The sequence below is a fragment of the Ahaetulla prasina genome, chromosome 2 (assembly GCF_028640845.1).
Source record: "Ahaetulla prasina isolate Xishuangbanna chromosome 2, ASM2864084v1, whole genome shotgun sequence".
Lineage (NCBI taxonomy): Eukaryota > Metazoa > Chordata > Lepidosauria > Squamata > Colubridae > Ahaetulla > Ahaetulla prasina.
The window spans coordinates 110,594,147-110,615,389 of record NC_080540.1 but is presented as its reverse complement, the minus strand read 5'-3'; the positions used below and the strand labels follow the sequence as shown (position 1 = coordinate 110,615,389).

Genomic DNA, 21,243 nt, shown 5'->3' with positions numbered 1-21,243 from the left:
AGGGGGAGGGGGAAGTGAGGCAAAGGGATAATTAGAAACTATGCTACAACACAAACTTTGCCTTGTAAAGTACCTGTACTTATGGGAAGTACGTTACAAATATGAACTGATGGACATCCTTTAACATGGACACCATTGAGAAATACATTTAAATTTATGTGCTTGAAGAGTATGTTTTTAGAAGGACACAGATATAAATGTCTTGTTTGGATTAAAGCACTGAATATTTATTTTAATTATGGTACTACAGTTGATCCACTGGAAGGAAGTATGCATATAGTTAATTTAGACTGAAATTAAATAACACAATAAATAAAATTTTGGTGTGTCACTCTTTGCTTTCTGCCATCATAAAATGGTAACCATGGTTAACTTCTCCAGAGTTCTTAAGAAAGCAGCCAAAATAAGAATTATAAAGCACTTTATAACCTAAGGCAACCATATCATTCTCTTGGCAACACTAAGAAGTGATTTACCATTCCTTTTTTCCAAGATCCAGATTCTTTGCACTTCCATTCTCAAAAACTATTTTTATATATATTTAGCTTGTAAATGCTTGATACATAATGATTTTGTAACATTTGGCTTGATCCTAATATTTTTGTTTTTATCTTGTCTCATATCTGAGCTTGATGAAGTTCTCCTTAAACTGTATGTTATACTATATGTATTTATGTATACAGAAAACATAAATGAATTACTTTAAAAAGACACTTTGACTTATTATATGGATTGCTCTTATTTTAAATATTAATGTATGCTGATTTTACTTCACAGGTTCTAAGCTTCATTAATATTTATTAAAATGCACTATAATTGAATTTTATTCAAAAATGATGTAAGAGTTTGATAACTACCCTCAGATTTAGGAGTCAACTAACAATATTTTTATTCAACATAAGATCAGTAAATTAAATGTGTCGATTCTCCCTTAAGCTCATTATTATGTACTGAAGATCATTCTCTGAAATGTGTGCTATCGCTTCAGTAAAAAAAGATTACTTAAATTTCATTGTTCATGAGCAATTCAACCATAATATAGGTGTATCTAAAGTGTCAGCTACAAATGTTTGTGATGATGTGTGTGTAATTGATGGGTCTGTGAGTAACATAGGTAATTCTGTGCCACATTTCAACTGCTATTTGAAGAGCCACCCGATGCATCTATGTTTATGTGGGAAGTTCCACTGAGTTTAATACCCTGTTTCCCCAAAAATAAGCCTTCCAAAATAAGCTTTTGAGCGCATGTGCTAAAATAAGCCCTGCCCTGAAAATAAGCACTCCCCAAAAATATTTAACCACATGCCCAACCGGTCCCCGCCATTTCCTCTGGTTGGTTGCCACACAAACAACACGAGGTGAGGATGTGAGGCCAGAGGGGGAGAAGGGAGGGGGAACATGCCCCGTACACCCCACATGTCCTTACCTAACAGCCACTCCCACAACCCTAGCCACCACGCCCCTTCTGTCATGCTAATGGCCACCACAAAAGCCATTAGCGAAGAACAGGGAGGCGACGGCAGCAATGGGACATCCGATCGCAGTGGCATAGGCGGGCCAACGGCATGGTGCAGAGTCCCGGGAAGCATGGCTGGAAGCGCATGCACAGCCTCAGGGCTAAACAGCTGACAAGCGGCTGTGTCAGCATCAGCCATGAGGTGACCACACTCATCGTCTCCTGCACTTCAGAAATAATAAGACCTCCCCGAAAATAAGACCAAGCATTTATTTTGGGAGTTAAAACCAAAATATCAAAATAAGACCCTGTCTTATTTTCGGGGAAACACAGTAAAGTTTATTCCACAACACAGCTTACTAGATCCAGTGCTTTGGGATTTAGGGGGCGTTCCACTTCTACAATTCTCAACAAGCATGTCTGGGATTCTTGAGAATAATCTGGAGGACATTCTATTAGGAAAGGCATTATTAGTAATAAGTTTAGGATTTCAAATACGTTGATATCTTAGATTAAATATTACTGCCAGAATTAAAATATGTTGTAGAAATATTTTTTCAAAACAACAACCACCACTTGGGAAAATAATGCTTCTTTGTTTTCAGATTTTTTTTCCATCTGCACTTTAACACTGTGTCTTTTTTCCCTGATTGAAGAAGATATCTAATTTTGTGCTTAACTCAAAAATTTACATGCTGAAAAACAATGGTAGGCTTTGTAAATTAATTAATATTAGCAAGCACTGCAACAGGAAAGAAATGTAAAAGTATTGCAGTTTCATAAAGATTCTTGCTGCAGACTTAACTATAGAACCTAAAAGTTGTGTGTGTGTGTGTTTCCATTCAGTCTCCAGGTAGTGATATAGGTTTCTCACCAGTATTGAATGGAGAAATGTCTAGCCATCTGGAGTCCTGAACTGGCCCTTCAGAACAGTTTGATTGCCTTCTTGATTGTTTGCGAGATAACTCTAAGATTGGCAGTGACAGGGTAATTTACTGAAGATTGCAATGTCAGACTATATCCAAGGGGGCTTGCTGGCATGAAGATGTTATTCTCATGACTGACAGGCCACTGGGAGTTTGGTATGCCAATTTAAAGTTCATGGTGTTGTCCAAAGTGTATAGATGCTTCAGACCATAATCATGCAGTTTGATGAGGTCATTATAGGCATAACATACTCTCACCCCTATAACAGCCAAAGCAAAGAAGTATTCATAGCTAAAGTAAACACAAATTTGTAGAAAAGAGTAATTTGCTGCATCTTACGTTTGGATCCCTTAATATATTGACAGGCTTCTCTTTTTCTCCCACCTGCACGTACAAACAAGAAACAATTTTCAATGAATAATTACAAGCACCAGAAATAACAGGTTGTTGTGGAAGAAGTGTTCAAGTTTTAATAGGAAAACCATCTTCAGTTATTATAGGAGTCCAATTTCTTTCTCACATTGATTGTATAAAATGAGTGGAATCTGAGAAACTATTCTACCTCCAAGATGAAAAAGGACTTCCAGATTAGTGAGGTTCACAAGTCACTGACCTTGAAATTAGAAAAGAAATCTTAAGTTCAAATAGCAAAATAACTTAGTAGTATATGAAATGAAAACTGTGAGTGCTATCAATGCTGTTTTCTTTTTTTAAAGTCTCAAAATGATCATGTGCGAGTCTTTGCTTATGGGAACATAGCATAAATCTTCAAAATAGCTAATCAGATTCATAGCTGATAAGACCCAAACATTCATCATCTATTTTTTTTAGGAAAAGCTCACTCCATCACAAAGACATATGGTAGATAATAATTTGTTAAATTTTCTGGATTAAGTATATTAAAATCTTTCAGATATGTTCCAGGGGAAGCAGGTTTGAACAACCTTGTTCCCGTTGAAGTTTTTAGTCATAGAGATCTATCAGGAAAAGCCAGCTAATCTTTCCCTGGCTGCCACAGATAACAAATGTGGAGAAAAAAATAGATTATTAAAAGTTATATATAAACAGAGAGATGATACTTAAAACCAGATTTTATCTGTGGCAGTCATGCACCAAAGTAACTTGCATTGAAAAAAATATGTTATTAAAGAATCAAAGTAGAGTCATTTTTATTAAAAAATAGTTAATGGGCAATCTATATTAACAAATATTTATTCTAGAGGAATTTCTATGAAAAAGCTGTGCCTTGTAAGAGATTTTCTCTCTCACACACACACAACATTCCGTTCATAGGAAATTATGATGTGGTGGTGCAATGGTTAGAATGCAGTATTGCAGGATAACTCTGCCGACTGCCAGCAGTTTGATCCTGACTGACTCAAGGTTGACTCAATTTTCCATCCTTCCGAGGTTCGTAAAAAGTGGACTCAGTTTGTTGGGGACAATATGCTGACTATGTAAACTGCTTAGAGAGGGCTGTAAGATACCTTGAAGCAGTATATAAGACTAAGTGCTGTTGCTATTATAATATTATATTCTAGGAAACATTATAAATGCAAATTACAGTTGTTGTTATTCTATAAAATTGAAATATTCTTGGAATATTCTATAGATTGGAATATTCTACTGCCCTACTAATATGAGTAGTGAAATGAGCAGAATTTTAGTTTAATCCGCACATCCCAATCCTGGAGACTCACAAAAAGCTAATTTGGGCCTTTAGCAAAGCTGAAAAAGTCCATTCCAAAATTGAGAACCATTCTTCACATACCTTTATGACTTTTTTTGGCATTTGATGTACTGATCCTAAAAGCAGTAACAGAGATAATTTGGTATACTAAAGTTACCACGTTGATGAAAATACTTGGGTATATCTAAAGTTAAATTTCCTGAGATTAACAATGTTATTGTTCATTTTGTAAGGAAACAATGGTGAGCTATAAGCAGTGGTGCATTTAAAAGACTGGGGAAAATAGCTTATGTGTTCTTCCTTGCAGATGGCCTCATTGATTGTCTGGATCCAGATTGCTGCCTCCAGTCGACTTGTCAGAATAGCCTTCTCTGTCGTGGCTCACGTGATCCCCTAGACATTATACAACAGAGTCACTCTGGTTCAGAGGCTGTAAAGTCATTCTATGATCGAATTAAGCTCTTAGTGGGAAAAGACAGCACTCATATAATCCCAGGAGAAAACCCCTTCAATAGCAGGTAATAACCAAATATACGAGTTTGTAAAGGCATAGAACCTTTTGGCAGAGGTTTTAATCGTGGTTTAACATGAAATGCAGCTTTCGCTCGTGAGATTCTTTTCTATCTCATGCTAAAATCTCATTCTGGACTTTTTGTCATGAGTTTTTTTTTAATGCTGCCTTTATGTCAGCATGCTGGCTTTGCATACTGACTCCATATGGATAAGGACTAGCATTGGATTTACTGCATGCAGGAAGCTTGGAGAGAAAAAGAATCCCAGCTTTATAATGAGAAAAATATGATGATACTAATGAGAGTTCAATATGTTCTGGCTTTCAGAAAGAATAAGCCTATGTTTTATGTCTCGTGATTATTCTAAATACGAAAACACAGCATTGATATAATGTTTTAGAAGTTTTTTTTATTATTTTCGGATATTGACCCTGTTCATCCTTTAGTTACATTAAAACTGTTTTATAAGCTATAAATACTACCTGCATTTTTAAAATAATTAACATTTCTTGCACTTAATCAATCAAAATATCATGAAAGCTAAATATCAATTGATTGGAAATGGAAGTCCTAGATAGATTTATCTAGGACTAGATTGATCAGATAGATTGATCTAGGACTTTCACATATCCCAAATCTGGTAAGAGGTGACAGCTCTGGTTTTTACAAGAGTTTTGCTGAAAGGAAACACAACTGATAGTGTGAGCTTGGAGACAGGGCAGTGTTAAAAACTTACTGGGAAACTCCTCCCAAAGGTTTCCCAGCAAAGGATAATTACAATAAATTTCCATCATTCAGGCTAAAACTGAAATAACCCAGTCTGTTCTGGCCTGCTTGCCTTCCTTCCTTCCTTCCTTCCTTCCTTCCTTTTTCTTTCTTTTCTACTTTTCTCCCTTTAGGTTAGCTAGGAAAAAATAGAAATGAAGATACTTGGGATCTTCCAAAACCCAAGGAGTAGTAGTGCTAGAAAATTTTAATGAAAAATTCCATTATTCAACCAATGAATCCAAACCTGTAGACCATATACACAGAATTCCAAATACTCTACAATCGATACAATAAGCCTGGCTAATGTTATTTATTCCTTAACTCTTTGCTCAAACTCTTTGATTTGGTACATGTTCAGAGTTCATTATATAGAGAACATAGTTGGAGAGGTTGGTTGCCCCAAAGGTACTTTTTCAAGAAGCAACTGGACTTTCTGGTTTTTCTTTGAAGACATTTCACTTCTCAATCAAGCAGCTTCTTTAGCTCTGAGCTGAAGGGTGGTATAGCTTTCATGCCAGATACATACATATTCATTCTGATTAGAAAATATTTTTTTAAAAAATATATGTTTTCATTACAAAAGACATCCCACCACTTTCTAATTTACAGTCAATAGATTAGATTAGATTTAGATTTATTGAATTTTTATACCGCCCTTCTCCCGAAGGACTCAGGGCGGTTCACAGCCAAAATAAGACAACAATTATATACACAATAAAACAATAGTTAAAAAACTTATTAGATATAAGGCCAAAATTAAAACCATTTAAAACCGTAAAAAACCCATAAAATTTATATCAAGTATTAAAAGCTATTAAAATTTCTATGCCAGTCCTGCGCGAATAAACAAATAAGTCTTCAACTTGCGGTGAAAGGTCCAAAGGTCAGGCAGTTGACGAAGTCCTGGGGAAAGTTCATTCCAGAGGGTGGGAGCCCCCACAGAGAAGGCCCTTCTCCTGGGAGCCGCCAGCCGACATTGCTTGGCGGATGGCACCCTGAGGAGTCCCTCTCTGTGCGAGCGCATGGGTCGGTGGGAGGTATTCGGTAGCAGTAGGCAGTCCCGTAGGTACCCCGGCCCTAAGCCATGGAGCGCTTTAAAGGTAGTAACCAAAACCTTGAAGTGCACCCGAAAGACCACAGGTAGCCAGTGCAGCCTGCGCAGGAGTGGTGTTACATGGGAGCCACGAGCGGCTCCCTCTATCACCCGCGCAGCTGCATTCTGAACCAACTGGAGCCTCCGGGTGCTCTTCAAGGGGAGCCCCATGTAGAGAGCATTGCAGTAATCCAAGCGAGTGGTAACAAGAGCATGAGTGACCGTGCATAGGGCATCCCGATCAAGGAAGGGGCGCAACTGGCGAATCAGGCGAACCTGATAAAAAGCTCTCCTGGAGACAGTCGTCAAGTGATCTTCAAAAGACAACCGCCCATCCAGGAGGATGCCCAAGTTGCGCACCCTCTCCACCGGGGCCAATGATTCGCCCCCTGTACCGGGGTGCCAGCATCCACAGCCACTCTGTCTTGGAGGGATTGAGCTTGAGCCTGTTTCTCCCCATCCAGCCCCGTACGTCTTCCAGACAGTACTTCGACAGCTTCGTTGGGGTAGCCTGGGGTGGAAAAGTACAGCTGCATATCATCCGCGTACAGTTGGTACCTCACCCCAAAGCCATTGATGATCTCACCCAGCGGCTTCATATAGATGAACAGGAGAGACAAGAGAATCGACTTCTGCGGCACCCCCACACATGAGGCGCCTCGCGGTCGATCTCTGCCCCCCTGCCAACACCGTCTGCGACCGGACAGAGAGATAGGAGGAGAACCACCAATAAACAGTGCTTCCCACTCCCAAACTCCCCAACCGGTGCAGCAGGATACCATGGTCGATGGTATCAAAAGCCGCTGAGAGGTCTAATAGGACCAGGGCAGAGGAATAACCCTGTCCCTGTCCCTCCAGAGATCATCAACCAACGCGACCAAAGCCGTCTCTGTACTGTATCCGGGCCGAAAGCCGGACTGGAACGGGTCTAGATAGACAGTTTCATCCAGGTATTAGGGTAATTGATGTGCCACCACCCTATCTACAACCTTCGCCACAAAGCGAAGGTTGGAGACCGGACGATAATTTCCCAAAACAGCTGGGTCCAGGGAAGGCTTCTTGAGGAGGGGTCTCACCACCATCTCTTTCAAGGCGGCAAGGAAAACCCCTTCCAACAGAGAAGTATTAATAATCCCCCGGAGCCAGCCTCATGTCACCTCCTGCGTGGCCAGCACCAGCCAGGAGGGGCAGGGGTCCAGTAAACATGTGGTGGCATTCAACCTCCCCAACAACCTGTCCATGTCCTCGGGAGTCACAGGGTCAAATCCATCCCAAACAGTCTCAACAAAACGAATCTCCGACCTCTCACCTGGATCTACCCAATTTTGATCCAACCCATCCCAAAGCTGAACGATTTTATCGTATAGATAACCACTAAACTCCTCGGCACGGCCCTATAAGGCGTCCTCCCACACCTCCTGTTGAAGGAGGGAAAGGGTCACCTGAAACAGGGTGGCCGGGCAGTTATCTGCCAACGCAATGAGGGAGGAAACGTAAGAACGCTTCATTTCCCTCAATGCCACTAGGTAGGTCCTACTATAAGACCTAACTAGTGTCCGGTCAGCTTCGGAACGGCTGGCTCTCCAGGCACTCTCTAGGTGTCTTCTCCGGCATTTCATCTTCCTCAGCTCCTCGGAGAACCAAGGAGATGGTTGAGATCTATGCCGGGTTAGAGGCCGCAAAGGCACGACATGGTCTAGAGCCCCAGCCGCGGCCAGTTCCCAAGCTGCGACTAGTTCTTCAGCCATGCTGTGGGCCAGATCCTCAGGGAACGGCCCAAGCTCCGTCAGGAACCTCTCCGGGTTCCATCAGGGACGGAGCCTGGGATGGAACCAACGTATTGGTCCCGTCTCCCTGTGGTGTTGAGTGGTGGTCCGAAAGTCCAGACGAAGGAGAAAATGATCTGACCATGACAAAGGCTCGGTCACTAAATCTCCTAAATCCAGATCATTTAGCCACTGTCCAGAGATAAAAATCAGATCCAGTGTGCCTCCCCCAATGTGAGTAGGGCCATCAACTATTTGCGTCAGGTCCAAGGCTGTCATGGAGGCCTTGAACTCCCAGGCCGCCGTTGATGACAAGTTGAAGTCCCCCATGACCATAAGTCTGGGGGTCTCAACCACCACCCCGGCAAGCACCTCCAACAGCTTGGGCAGGGCTGTAGTCATGCAGCAAGGAGCCAGGTACGTGATCAACAAGCCCATCTGAACCCTATGACCCCACTTCACAAAGAGGGATTCACAGCTGGCTATCTGAGGTACAGTGGTCTCCCTCAGTTCTAGACTTTCCTTAATAACAACCGCCACCCTCCCCCCCTACCTTGGGCCCTCGGTTGATGGAATGCTCGGAAACCCGGTGGGCACATTTCAACAAGGGGCACCCCCCCTTCCGTGCCCAACCAGGTCTCCGTAATGCCCATAAGGTCCGCGGACCCCCCCTGTATAAGATCACAAATTAGGGGGGCTTTGTTAACCACGGACCGTGCATTGCATAGCATCAACCGAAGGCCCAAGCTCTGAGGGTCCTGGCCGCATGGGGAACGGGAGAAGTCTGTGTCTATATTTCAGTCTTCTAAGATTTATTCTATTTTATTTGCCCATATTTTATCTGCCTTACTATTCTTCCTAAGCTCTAACTCCTGTTCTATCTATTCTACCTTCAGGTTTAGTTTAATTCTATCAATTCTATTCTCAATCCTACACACCATCATCTACTCCTTTGCTGTCCTTATTGTTGGGATGGTGTCTGTTGTCAATTAGACCATCATGGTCCTGAAACCTCTCTGATTTTGCTTATTATCACCACTGGTGTCACATTCTGTGGTGCTGACTCTTGCTTCACCTGGATCTATGGTGACACTTTTGGACTGGCTGTTCTGCTGTTGTCACTCTGAGCCACTTGATACAACTGATCCCCTCTGATTTACTCTGCTTTGATCCTTTCTTTGCACCTGATGTTAGGTCAGACTGTATTGACTGATAATATAGTATAGTATAGTATACTATAATATATAATAACCAATCCCAGTTTTCTTAATTTGCCTCATACTGCTGGGACCCAAATTCTACAGGCCTTATAAGGCACATGTCTTGCATAGCATAGCATAGCATAGCATAGCATAGCATAGCATAGCATAGCATAGCATAGCATAGCATAGCATAGCATAGCATAGCATTCATTATTGGCCAAGTGTGATTGGACACACAAGGAATTTGTCTTTGGTGCATACACTCTCAGTGTACATAAAAGAAATAAATGATAAATCATGATTCTTGGTCCTGCTGCTTCTCTCTCCCTCACTTGTCTTTCTCCCACTGTTGAGCTCTTTTTCTCTTCAACTAGGTTTCTGTAACTAGCTGTTGGTTTTATGACTGTCTATAGACTTTGGCAGACTGCAGTTGCAGCTACCATCACCCCAATCTTTCAGACCCCTCTTGAGACTCTTCTGCTAAGCCTCATTAATTTTCCTTACCCTGGCTACTTGGCACTTCACATGTAAGGAGACTAACCATTTTCCTCTTCCTTCCTTTTTCTTTTGGCTTGATATCCCTTTGGATCTTCTCAACACCTGCCAAAATATTTTTCCCTCCTCTTCACTTCTACAGAGGACTTCTTCAGTAATCCTGCTCAGCATATGCTTACAAGCACAAATTTACATGCTGCCAGCTGCAAGTTTCTGCCTCCCATAGCAACTCTGAACTGATCTTCCTCCCTCCCTCCCTCCCTCCCTTCCTTTCCTTCTTCTCCACATTTCCAACTTTTTTCACTTCTTTTATGTCATTTCTTTAATTTTTCTTCTTTTGTTTCTGACACTTTGAAATCCATCCTCACTCTTCAAGTTCAGTTAATTAGCTCCATATCTTAAAGAAACTTCATTTCTTTTTTTTTCTTTCTTTCCTTTCTTTTCTTTTTTTTCCTTTTTTTTTTACAGAGAATGGTTCTCTTTTCTTTTGGATAGGACTTAAGATGAGCCTTAATATTTCAGGGGAATGGAAGTGAGAAGAAATGGTGCATTTTTTCTTTCATAGTTGTCTTCTCATTCTAGTCCGCTTTGCTCCTATTTTCTCTAAACCTCCCCCTCCCTTTTTTTTTTTTTTGTCTGGAGCAACCAGCTCAGAAGACTATTTGCCAAAGTCAGGTATTTCTAGGTCTAACAAAGAACCCAGAAATCATTCAGAAGCTATCCCTATGTTTCCTAAAGAGACTTATTGGAATGATAGATGTGCAGACTTGTTTTCACCAGCTGTTTTACCCCCAAAAAATTTTTTTACCATTTTGTGAAAGGGAACTTAAGGGGAAAAACAAAAAGTAAAATTTTATTGTAACTATTTAGCTTGAGGTCAACTTACCTACTCAAGATGCCCTAGGAGGCATCACTGTGCTCTACCAAAGACAAAAGAGTTCCCATAATGCAATTTGGCAAGATATGAAGAACATAATTTCTTGTTTGAACATTATTATTATATTATTACTCTGATGACAGTGATTATCTATTATAGATTTGATCAAAAGAGTGGCTTTTGCCATCCAGGTGCCGACAGGATGCATAAACATGCATGGCTCATACATAAATATTCTGTGTCACATGATATGTCTTTTAAAATTAAGAATTGAAACTATTTTATAATATGGCTAGAATAGTTTGCCACACATTCTGTCCATGTTCTTAGCTAATGAGAATCAATCTATATTCAGCAAAAAACCCTTAGTACTCAATAATATAATATTCATAGCTGCTTTCATAGCTGTCTTTTTACACACACACACACACACACACACATACACACACACACACACACACAATCAAAAAGTGTCTGATCACTCAATCCACTACAGCACAATTAACACAAGATGCTTGGATAACACTGTCACACTTCAGAAATCTTACAAATGAACAACAGACTATTACAACCACATGGTATCATCATTGCAAGCAAACCAACTAAAGGTAGTCCAAGAGGAAAAAGTAATTTACAACATACAGTGTAAGGACTGCAACAGCCACTATGTTGCAGAGCACATCCATGAATGCCAACTAGTAGTCAGAAGAAACAAGGAAAACTCCTTAATCTCACAACACATAGACAGACTCAACCATAATTTTAACTGGGAAATGATAAGCATCCTAGACCTAGACCATGATAAATTTTAAAAAATAGAGAATTCCTGAAAGGTTGGCAATCAGGCACATCAGACATCAAATAGATAATAGAGATATATCACATTTACATACCATTCAAAGGAGACAATTTAAAAATATAAGAAAGAAACAAAAAGATACAACACATTCTCTCTAGCTAACAACAGCAAGCAGGGATTAACACCAGGCAAACAATCAAGCAGAAAGCAATACCCTAATCAAGAAACTACCAGGGAGAAAACCACACCCCTATCAAAACTGTCAGTGCGATGTATTATACAAAATCTTAGGGCAAACCCCACACTCACGAGCACTGATGATGTTACCTAATCAGGTTTAAAACATCTGCAAGCAAATGACCAAGCTCAGAGAGCATGAAGGACTCCACAGTTCAGAGAGAATACTGAGATATTTATATTCTCTTTTGTTGACATATAATCATAGCTGGCAGATTATGAGGAAATAGTATTTGATTTATCAAAAATGCAAATACAAACTATTGACACAAGTTCCATCAGTTTCAGCTATGGATATTCCAAAGTAGATTGGTTTAGAGTTGCAGCCTATTTGTGCAATTCTTTGAATGCATATTAAACATAAGCACTGCTGTGTTCAATGGAGCTTGGTTCCTAATAAACATGCTCTAGAATGCCATGTACAGTTAATATATGCATATACGTGTGTGTATGCACACACACACACACACACACACACACACACAAGCAGTGGTAATCAACCTGGTCCCTACCGCCCACTAGTGGGCGTTCCAGCTTTCATGGTGGGTGGTAGGGGTTTTGTCAAATTGTCAAATTATAAATTTTATAAAGTTACTTCCCTACTTTATAAATCACCATTATTGTGGAACCAGTGGGCGGTTAGAAAATTTTACTACTAACAGAGATACAAAAGTGAGCGGTAGGTATAAAAAGGTTGACTACCCCTGCACTAAAGTATATATGAAAATGTTTATTTTTCAAATTTGAACTAAATACAAGAGCAGTATTGCCTGCATTGGAAGGTAATAAGAGGATAAAAATCTCAAGTTTTAATATATTTGCTAACATATGGTATATTATAGTGTTTGTACTCTTAACATTTTAAATGCCTACTATTTTGAACCATGTTGTTGTCCCTCAGTAAAAACTGATTATATGATATTTCAGTAGATGGTTTTAAATTATTTACCTACTTTTCTCTAAATAAATTATGGGTTTTTTTTGTTCAACATCAAGTATATGTAACTATTATATTATTCTAATATAAAGTAATATAGAGCCAGTAATTCTAATGGTTCCGTTTAGAGGGAACAGTTCATCAGAAACTCTGAGTAGGGTGATATCTTGATCATCCATCTACCCTAAGAAAATTAAATTTAAAGACTTAAATAATCTGTCCAGAGAAAATGTATATATTTCAGGGGTTCCTCACACAAATTTCCTTTTGAGTAAGAGTTTTGTATGTGTGTGAGTGTGTTATTTACTTCCCCTTGTATTTTTTTTGCATAGAGTCCATAAGTTTTTTGGAATGATCAGAAGAATCTGATCTACCAGCAGGGTCCAATTCAATAATAGATATGTTTTTTATAGCCCTATGGAACAAGTTGAAAACCTAAGGGCAAACAGTTGGTTCTTTTTTTAGAAAAAAACACTCATTAAATATGATGACAAAATTTTATGGACTGTGAACTGCCTTATTCTTTGAAAGGTAATTGATGTTTGTGGAGTGAATGATCCTAGCAGAGCATGTAGATAATATTAGCAAAGACATTAATCCAGATAACCAAATCATTAATTCAGTGTGCTCTAAACTAAATTTCTTTAGGTTTATTTTATTTTCCACAAGAGGAACCTGAACAATACATGTCACATTATACAGTTAGGATAATTTTTGAAGAGAAGGCTTTTAGCCTACAGTAGCTGTAATACATGAAACCTAGCTTCATAGAGTGAAGAAGGATAAGTAAAGGAGAGAGAAATCCACAGCTGGACTTCAGACAGCATCTCTCTTCATCTCAGTCAAGAATGTAGCCATTGATTTGAAATGATTGAATCCTTGAGTTATTTTTCATGGGAATCTGAATGTAGTATTAATAAATAAACTAGGAGAGACATGATAGCAGTTTTCCAATATTTGAGGGTCTCCTATAAAGATAAAAGGGGCTTTGGTACTTTTCCAAAGCATCAAAAGACAAGATAAGAAACAATGGATAGAAACTAACTAAGGAGAGAAACAACCTAGAACTAAGGAGAAGTTTACTAATAGCGAACAAGCTTGCCTTCAGAAGAAGCGTCCCATCACTGCAGGCTTTCAAAACAAGACTGGACAACCACGTCTGAAATGGGACAGGGTTTCCTGCTTAGACTAAAAGACCTCCAAGGTCCCTTCCAATTCTATTATTCTACCTTCTATATTCTAAATGATATTCTATAAAGACCCCTTTGTGTTTAGTGTTCGAAAAAAAGAGGCAATCCTCCTTAAAGCCCAGTATTTATATCTGAGAAATGAAGGGATTGGTATTCAAATAAAGGTATATACAGCTCTAAAGCCCATCTACATTTGGGAAGTAATCAACTCCTGTTTCATTTAGCAGCTATAGCTTTTAACAAGCAAACTTATTTTAAGTCAAGAATGAAGTTTTTTTTATGTCAGAAGAAACTCACCTAGCTGTGATAATTTTCCTCCCCAAAGTATTACTTGAGTACTGGCATTGAATTATATTTCTTTTCCAGCCTGGTATCTCTGATAAGGGGCCAAGTGGTGACTACAGATGGAACCCCACTTGTTGGAGTCAATGTGTCATTTGTCAAGTATCCAAAATATGGCTATACCATCACTCGCCAGGATGGCACGTAAGTTGACTCACTTCATTCACGAACTACTTTGTATAGTAATAGCTTTGCAGATTAACAGATGGTGCTATCTAGTGAAACCATGTGGTATCATGCATAGAATTCCTACTAGGGTAAAGGGCTATCAAGAAAGCAGAAAGTAATTTTTCACACGGTGTTTTGAAGACTAGCTGAAAGTAAATTTGAAAGGATTGACTTCTGAAAATAATGTGATAGCAGTTGGGCTTCTCACACAAGCTGTATTATATCTATAAAAACATTTGTGGGCTACAGTAGTATCCAGCTGAGACCCAGAAACATTTAATTTTGAGATTCAAGGCAGACTAACGCTCATCTGGGGGTGGGGGGAAGACTCATAAAACAGTTCAATTTCTTAGTTTCCCAATTGTCCCATTCCTTTCTAAAAATCAGCTCTATTTAGAGTTTCTTGAGGCAAAACATATTAAAAGGGTATAATTGAATAAACTTAGACAATTCCCTGCTGTGTCCTGCTTCTCTGTTCATCATTCAATTTGAAAGGCACATAGATTTAGCTCCAATAAAAATAGGATGTGTCATGCTTTATCTAATTTATTGAATGTAGCAATAAAATGATATAACTACATGAAATAATGCATTGCAGCTATTTGCTGCAGTACATGTGAACTATAGTGTATAAAAGTCATTGGACTACTGATCTGTAACAGGGCCATTGTTGGATGCTGGGGTCATTGTTTCAGTGCTGAGCTTTCGAACATCTTAGCAATAATGGAGATTCAGGGCTTTTGTGTGATTCATTATAAATTTACTAATATTGTTTGCTCAAAGCTGTCATTCAGTTTTGCCACATGGCATGGAGGCATTTGTGATGGTTTTAATGGCTGCTTATAGCACTTCTATGTTGGAAATCACACATCATACAGTGCTTTATGATATATCATGGCCACATTTGCATTAACAACAGATCTTGGTTCACAGCAGAGGTCTTAATCGCAAACTTCCCTGAATCAAGAAAATGAGTGTGTTAACTTTTTTATGGATGCTTGGAGGAAAAAGATATTGTATTACAGATGATACCAGCTCTAAATCTCCTGCGATCAGGAAGACTAGAATTAAAGAGAAGGCCCTGAGCCATATCATTTAACAAATTAATTTAATATAGTTCAAGAAAGTACCCAAGAGAAACAAAAACCTTGTTGCACTTTTGGAACCTAATGAGCTGTATTCATTTTTTCCTATTTCTGCCTTTAGAGCAAGAAATGACTTGTGCTACGGCTTTTTTGTTATTGTTGTTGCTTGTTTGATTTAGGAACTGGACAGAATAAGACATAATGTGGTTTCTTTCAATTTGGCTTTGCCTGCTTGTGAAGTCTTAGTATGTTTATAGTTTCAAAGCCCTTGTTTATATTATAGCATGTGGTGGAAAATCAGTTGGTAGGGTTTTATTCAAAAACAGTAATTAAGCAAATCATAGTTGGGCATAATACTTGATGTTATCTCTTAGTTTTGGTGCAGGTGAAAAGGGTTGTGGTCAAAAATGTAAAATGAGAGGATTATTCAAAAGGTGCAAGGCTTGCATTGTGCCCCACTATAGTCATTTTGCTCTTTTTGTTCCAGCCCCATCCAGTTGCTGTAAGGGCTCAGTTTTCTCACACATGTCTTCACTCCTATGAGTCTCAAAACTACAATACTGATGGCTTTGTTAGAACGAAAAACTGAATACTTTATATTAAACAGTAAATAGTAAACAGAAACAATTTTTCCAGTTCTGGTGCTAATTCAACAATGTGTCCATTTTGAAATTTTAAGATTTTTCTTCCCATCGCCATAAACTTTGCTATTAGTTTATGGCGATGGGATATAGGGTATAGGAATAGGATAGTTCTATTGCTGATGGTTTTAAATCACAACAGGTTTAGCTAATTTTAGATCTGATATTGGTTTGTTAGTCCTGTGCTTTGTAGCATTTGAAATCTATGTTTGCACTCATAATTTGAACCATTACAAAATCAGTTACTTTTGCACTGTGAAAGGAATGTAGGAATTCATTTTTAGGGTACTAATCTATCCTGCTACATATTAGGCTACAGACTTTAATTAGTAGTTAGTGAGTTAGTGAGTGAATGAGTAAGTGAGTGGTTAGTTAGTTAGTTAGTTAGTTAGTTAGATGTCCCTTTGACTCAGTGTTGATTCTTGGCAACTGCTTGGACCTATGGAATTTTTGTCCAGGTTTCAGGAGTAGTTTGCCATTGCCTCCTTGACAGGGGTGAAATGCTCCCAGTTTGGACCAGATTGCCCAATCCTGTAGCGATGGCAGCACGTGATTCGGAGAACCGGTAGCAAAAATCCCTGCCCCCCACATTCCCAGCTGAGCCATGCGATCATCAGAGGCTTTTTTTTTACTTTTAAAAGCATTTTTTCTTTGGCTGAAGAGGTTGTAAAAAAATGCTTTTAAAAGGTTCTGGCGATCAGGCAACTCAGTTGGGATCATCAGAACCCTTTAAAAGCATTTTTTCTACAACCTCTTTGGCTGAAGAGGTTGTAGAAAAAATGCTTTTAAAAGTAAAAAAAAAGTTGGCCACGCCCACCCAGTCACATTACACCACCACCACCAAGCTACACCCACAGAACCAGTAGTAACAAATTTTACATTTCACCCCTGGTCCTTGATAAAACTGAGAGAGAGTGTTTGGCCCAAGATTATGCCAGTGCTTCATGTCCAAGGTAGAATTAAAAGTCATGATTTCCTGGTTTGTAGGTTTGTCTTGCCCAGTACCTTAAGAACTAAATTGGTTTTCTTCATGGTTTGTATACACTATAATAGACAATATGCAATGGGACAAGCTTTTCTAATGATGCTCATCTGGTTTTTGACACAGCGGATGAGTAAATAGGATCACAATGATCTGTCATACCTCTATCTATATAATGATTGGGATCTGTTGCCTTTCATTTTCCCCAAAAAACTAAATATGGATATATTTAAATGGATATATTTAAATGCTGTTCACTTTCTGATGGATACAATGGTTTTTATCTTGACAGCTATCCTTTGAGAATTGTCATACCTTCTGCTCTCTCTCCTCCCCATTCTTTGGCATCTCATGCCAATAATGTTGGGAAATTGTTAAATTATTTTCCGAATGCCATGATGGACTGGATGTAGATTTATCGATTGAGACTATGAACTGCTTATCAGTAAGAAAACTACTGGGGTCATCACCTATTATAGAAGCTATTCTGTCTTTTTAGCTAAAGACAGATGTTCTAGACCTAGTAGAACCTTTTCCTGCTCTTAACTTATAAGATTCTTTCACTCCATTCTAGAAAAAGCAGAACAGATTTCTTTAATCAATATCTTAATCACTTCTGAGAACATTTGTACCGTTCTATCGTAGGGCTGCCTTAAAAGGTCTTTTGGAAACTAATCTAAATTGCAGCAGCACAATTGTTTTGTAGAATACACGCTACAGTCACTCTACAGAATACATACATAGGCTCTAGTGATTGCCAACTGATTTCTGAGCTCAGTAGAATTGCTGCACAGTACTTAGGGAGGGGGAATTTGTGGGCTTTCCATTATTGTTGAACTACATCGTCAAGTATGTCTAGCCAAAAGACACACTGGTGAGCAATACTGAAACTGGGATCAGAAACTTTTTATGAGTCATAAAGTCATATGAGTCCATCTTTGATATAAACTTTTAAATACTTTGGCAACAGAATATTTGAGTGGCTTCTTCATGTTTTGTTTTTATTCTATTGGACTCTGGAGGGATCTTTACATTTGAGGTCCAATGATTTTAATTTTTTTCTGCTTTGTTGCTATGATTTTTGGGGAATTGGGTATAGCTAATTCTGTCCTACTAAAGTAATACAGTAGAATGTAATGTAAGAAATTGTATAATAAATTGTATTGGGTGTGGTTCTCTCTCCAGTTTTATTGACTAGTTTGGGTCTTTGATCTAGAATTATTCATGATGTAGACTCCAACTTTTTCTAGGTTTGATTTGATTGCAAATGGAGGAGCATCCCTAACTCTTCATTTTGAAAGAGCCCCATTCATGAGTCAAGAGAAGACAGTGTGGCTACCATGGAATAGCTTCTATGCAATGGATACTCTCACTATGAAAACTGAAGAGAACTCTATTCCCAGCTGTGACTTAAGTGGTTTTATCAGACCTGATCCTGTTATAATTTCATCACCACTTTCCACCTTTTTCAGTGATGCCCCTGGTCGAAATTCAATTGTTCCAGAAACCCAGGTATCAAACATAGATACTGAAAAAGAAAAAAAGTTACAATAAGTTTATTATCATTATTTTCTAATAACAGCCCTATAACAACTATATTGATTTCATTCACATTTTATAATACCAGTTATCTTGAATATTTATATTGGCCTTTTCTTCATAAATATAAAACAGAAGCAGATATTTCCATAAAAGCAGAATGTATTGGTATATGGCTATGATGTGTTTGGCAATATTCATTAATATTTACTTTGGGTATATTCTTTGTCACAAACGCCTATATAAATTCAGTTGCATTTGTTCATTCTTTGAACTTGGAAAAGTACAGTTCTGCTTAGACATTTTTCATGAATGTTATATTTATGTGCTGAATTGGGAACCAAGCTTTTCAAAATCCAAGCCTTAAGCACATTAATAAAGGCCACAAAAGTATTTCTCACAAATTTCAGAGAGTCTTGAAGCATTTTAGTAGAATATATGTCTTTGACTTGTACGTATTGTTCATGACAAACCCTGAATCCCTAGCATCAGGTTCCTAATCCAGCACTTGCTTCTTCCAGATATAAATGTAGAAATTAATCATCAGAAATGTGCCTGTGTAAAAGAACAAACCTATTTGATGGTGATGGATGTATTGTGCTAAGCTTTTCTTGTTCATTCTGTGTACCAAATTCTTCTGAAAACTTTAAATCTTATCCAGTTTCCTCTCTAGATTATAAAAGCCCATTGAGCAGGTCAAGATAGGCATAAGGCCAGCAGGCAAATTGCCTCTTGCCGCAATCACATAGAAAAAGAGTTGATTCTAGAATTTAAAGAGCAGATACACAAAGTGCTGAACCTTCCTCCCCCAAATGGCTTTGCCTCCCCAGGCACCTTCTCCTCAGCCAAGATGCAATACTAGAAGTGAACTTCTAGGAGAGCTATGGAGAAGAGCTATGGGAAGAGGTAAGGAGTAAGCATGGGGAGAGTTCAGTTCCTCTCACCTACATGTCTCTTTTAATCTAAACAAAAACCTGGTACATATCCCCATCTCCATTCTTGCTCTGCATGAAATTGTCACGGATTCAAGTTTGAGCAAGCATCCTACTTGGCATGTTTGCAAAAAAACATCATACATGCAACTGAAGCATGTGGCATACCCAGGTGATAAGGGGGCGTTCAATTCATCTTCATTGCTACTGTTATTCTGCTTTTCCCATCCCCTCCCCTTAGGCATCCTTGCTACTTTAAGATGACTGTCAGCGGTAGTTGTAACTTCGTAGCATTACAGCTTCTTGCATACAACGAGCAATCAGATTTGTGATTCTTACTGATGCTTTTGCCAACAGTGGGGATTTTTAAAAGAAGCAGTAACAGTGGCCAAATTTTTACTAATCCAGAAGTCCTATCCTAAGTCTTACCATTGCAGGAAGGCAAGCTAAAATTTCTTAGCGTATTTTACTTTAACCTACAAGTACAACCCATGAGCTGAACCAAATAAATCTCTTCCATACCACACTCATTTAATATGAACTCTCTTTCCTTACTTAGGTTCTTCATGAAGAAATTGAGATTCCAGGTGCCAACATAAAGCTCTGCTATCTGAGTTCCCGTACTGCTGGATACAGATCCTTGCTTAAAATCACCATGACACAATCTCTTGTGCCTCTGAACTTAATTAAAGTTCATCTCATGGTAGCAGTGGAAGGGCATCTTTTCCAAAAGTCATTCCAAGCATCTCCCAATTTGGCATATACTTTCATTTGGGATAAAACAGATGCCTATGGCCAGAAAGTTTACGGGCTCTCGGATGCTGTAGGTATGATCACTAGATTCAAATCATGTAACTTTTAAGTGCTGGCTTTCAACAACTGCTCTTAAATTAAAGAAAAATCTGTGATCTGTACTGACAATAGAAAATACAGTACCTGTAGATAGCTTCATTATTCCACAGTAGCAGTAATTTTTCCAGCTGTCATTTATTTTGTTTATTGATTAGACAATATTTATAAACTTTCTAAATCCCAAAGTAAAATGGGCATTATGCAAATAACATTTTTTAAAAAACACAATGTTACAGTAAAAATACTCTAATCAAAATACATGTGATAGATTCCCTCAGTAAAAATAGTTAGTATTGAAGGCTCATTGAAATAACACAAGTATTATTGGTTAATAATATCTAACAGATATTGCATGTAACATTCAGTTATATCTGGGAGTACCCAATATAATACCTATGGGCACCAGTGTGCCTGCTATTATTTTGCTTTATGAACATTAATCTTCCTGTTATATCTGGCTCTGTGTGTATGTATGTGGGTGTATGTGCTTCCTTCAGTCATGTATGTTTTTCAGAGATTGTCTATAGGTCACCCAATTGGCTTTGTGCCTAAGGGAGGACAAGAACTCATGATCTCCTGGTTTTTAGGTTGATACACAGAAGAGAGACAGAAAGACAGACAGATAGAGACAGACAGAAAGAGAAAGAAAGAAGAAAGTGGTGAGAAATAGAAAACAAGAACACTACAAAATCAAGAGCATATTGTCAACTTCATTTTGCAGGAATTTCTCTGGGCCACAAATTAGTTCCACAA

General features: G+C 38.6%; 1 protein-coding gene across 1 annotated transcript in view; it reads left to right on the top strand.

The window, feature by feature from the left end:
• The window catches only part of TENM2 (teneurin transmembrane protein 2), a 970,061-nt gene that overhangs the window by 886,328 nt on the left and 62,490 nt on the right, over positions 1-21,243 (top strand). Inside the window, exons 17-20 of the mRNA XM_058167878.1 lie at positions 4,381-4,591; positions 14,316-14,435; positions 18,418-18,679; positions 20,198-20,465. Coding sequence (XP_058023861.1) covers positions 4,381-4,591; positions 14,316-14,435; positions 18,418-18,679; positions 20,198-20,465 — 861 coding nt within the window. The remainder of the gene's footprint in view (positions 1-4,380; positions 4,592-14,315; positions 14,436-18,417; positions 18,680-20,197; positions 20,466-21,243) is intronic.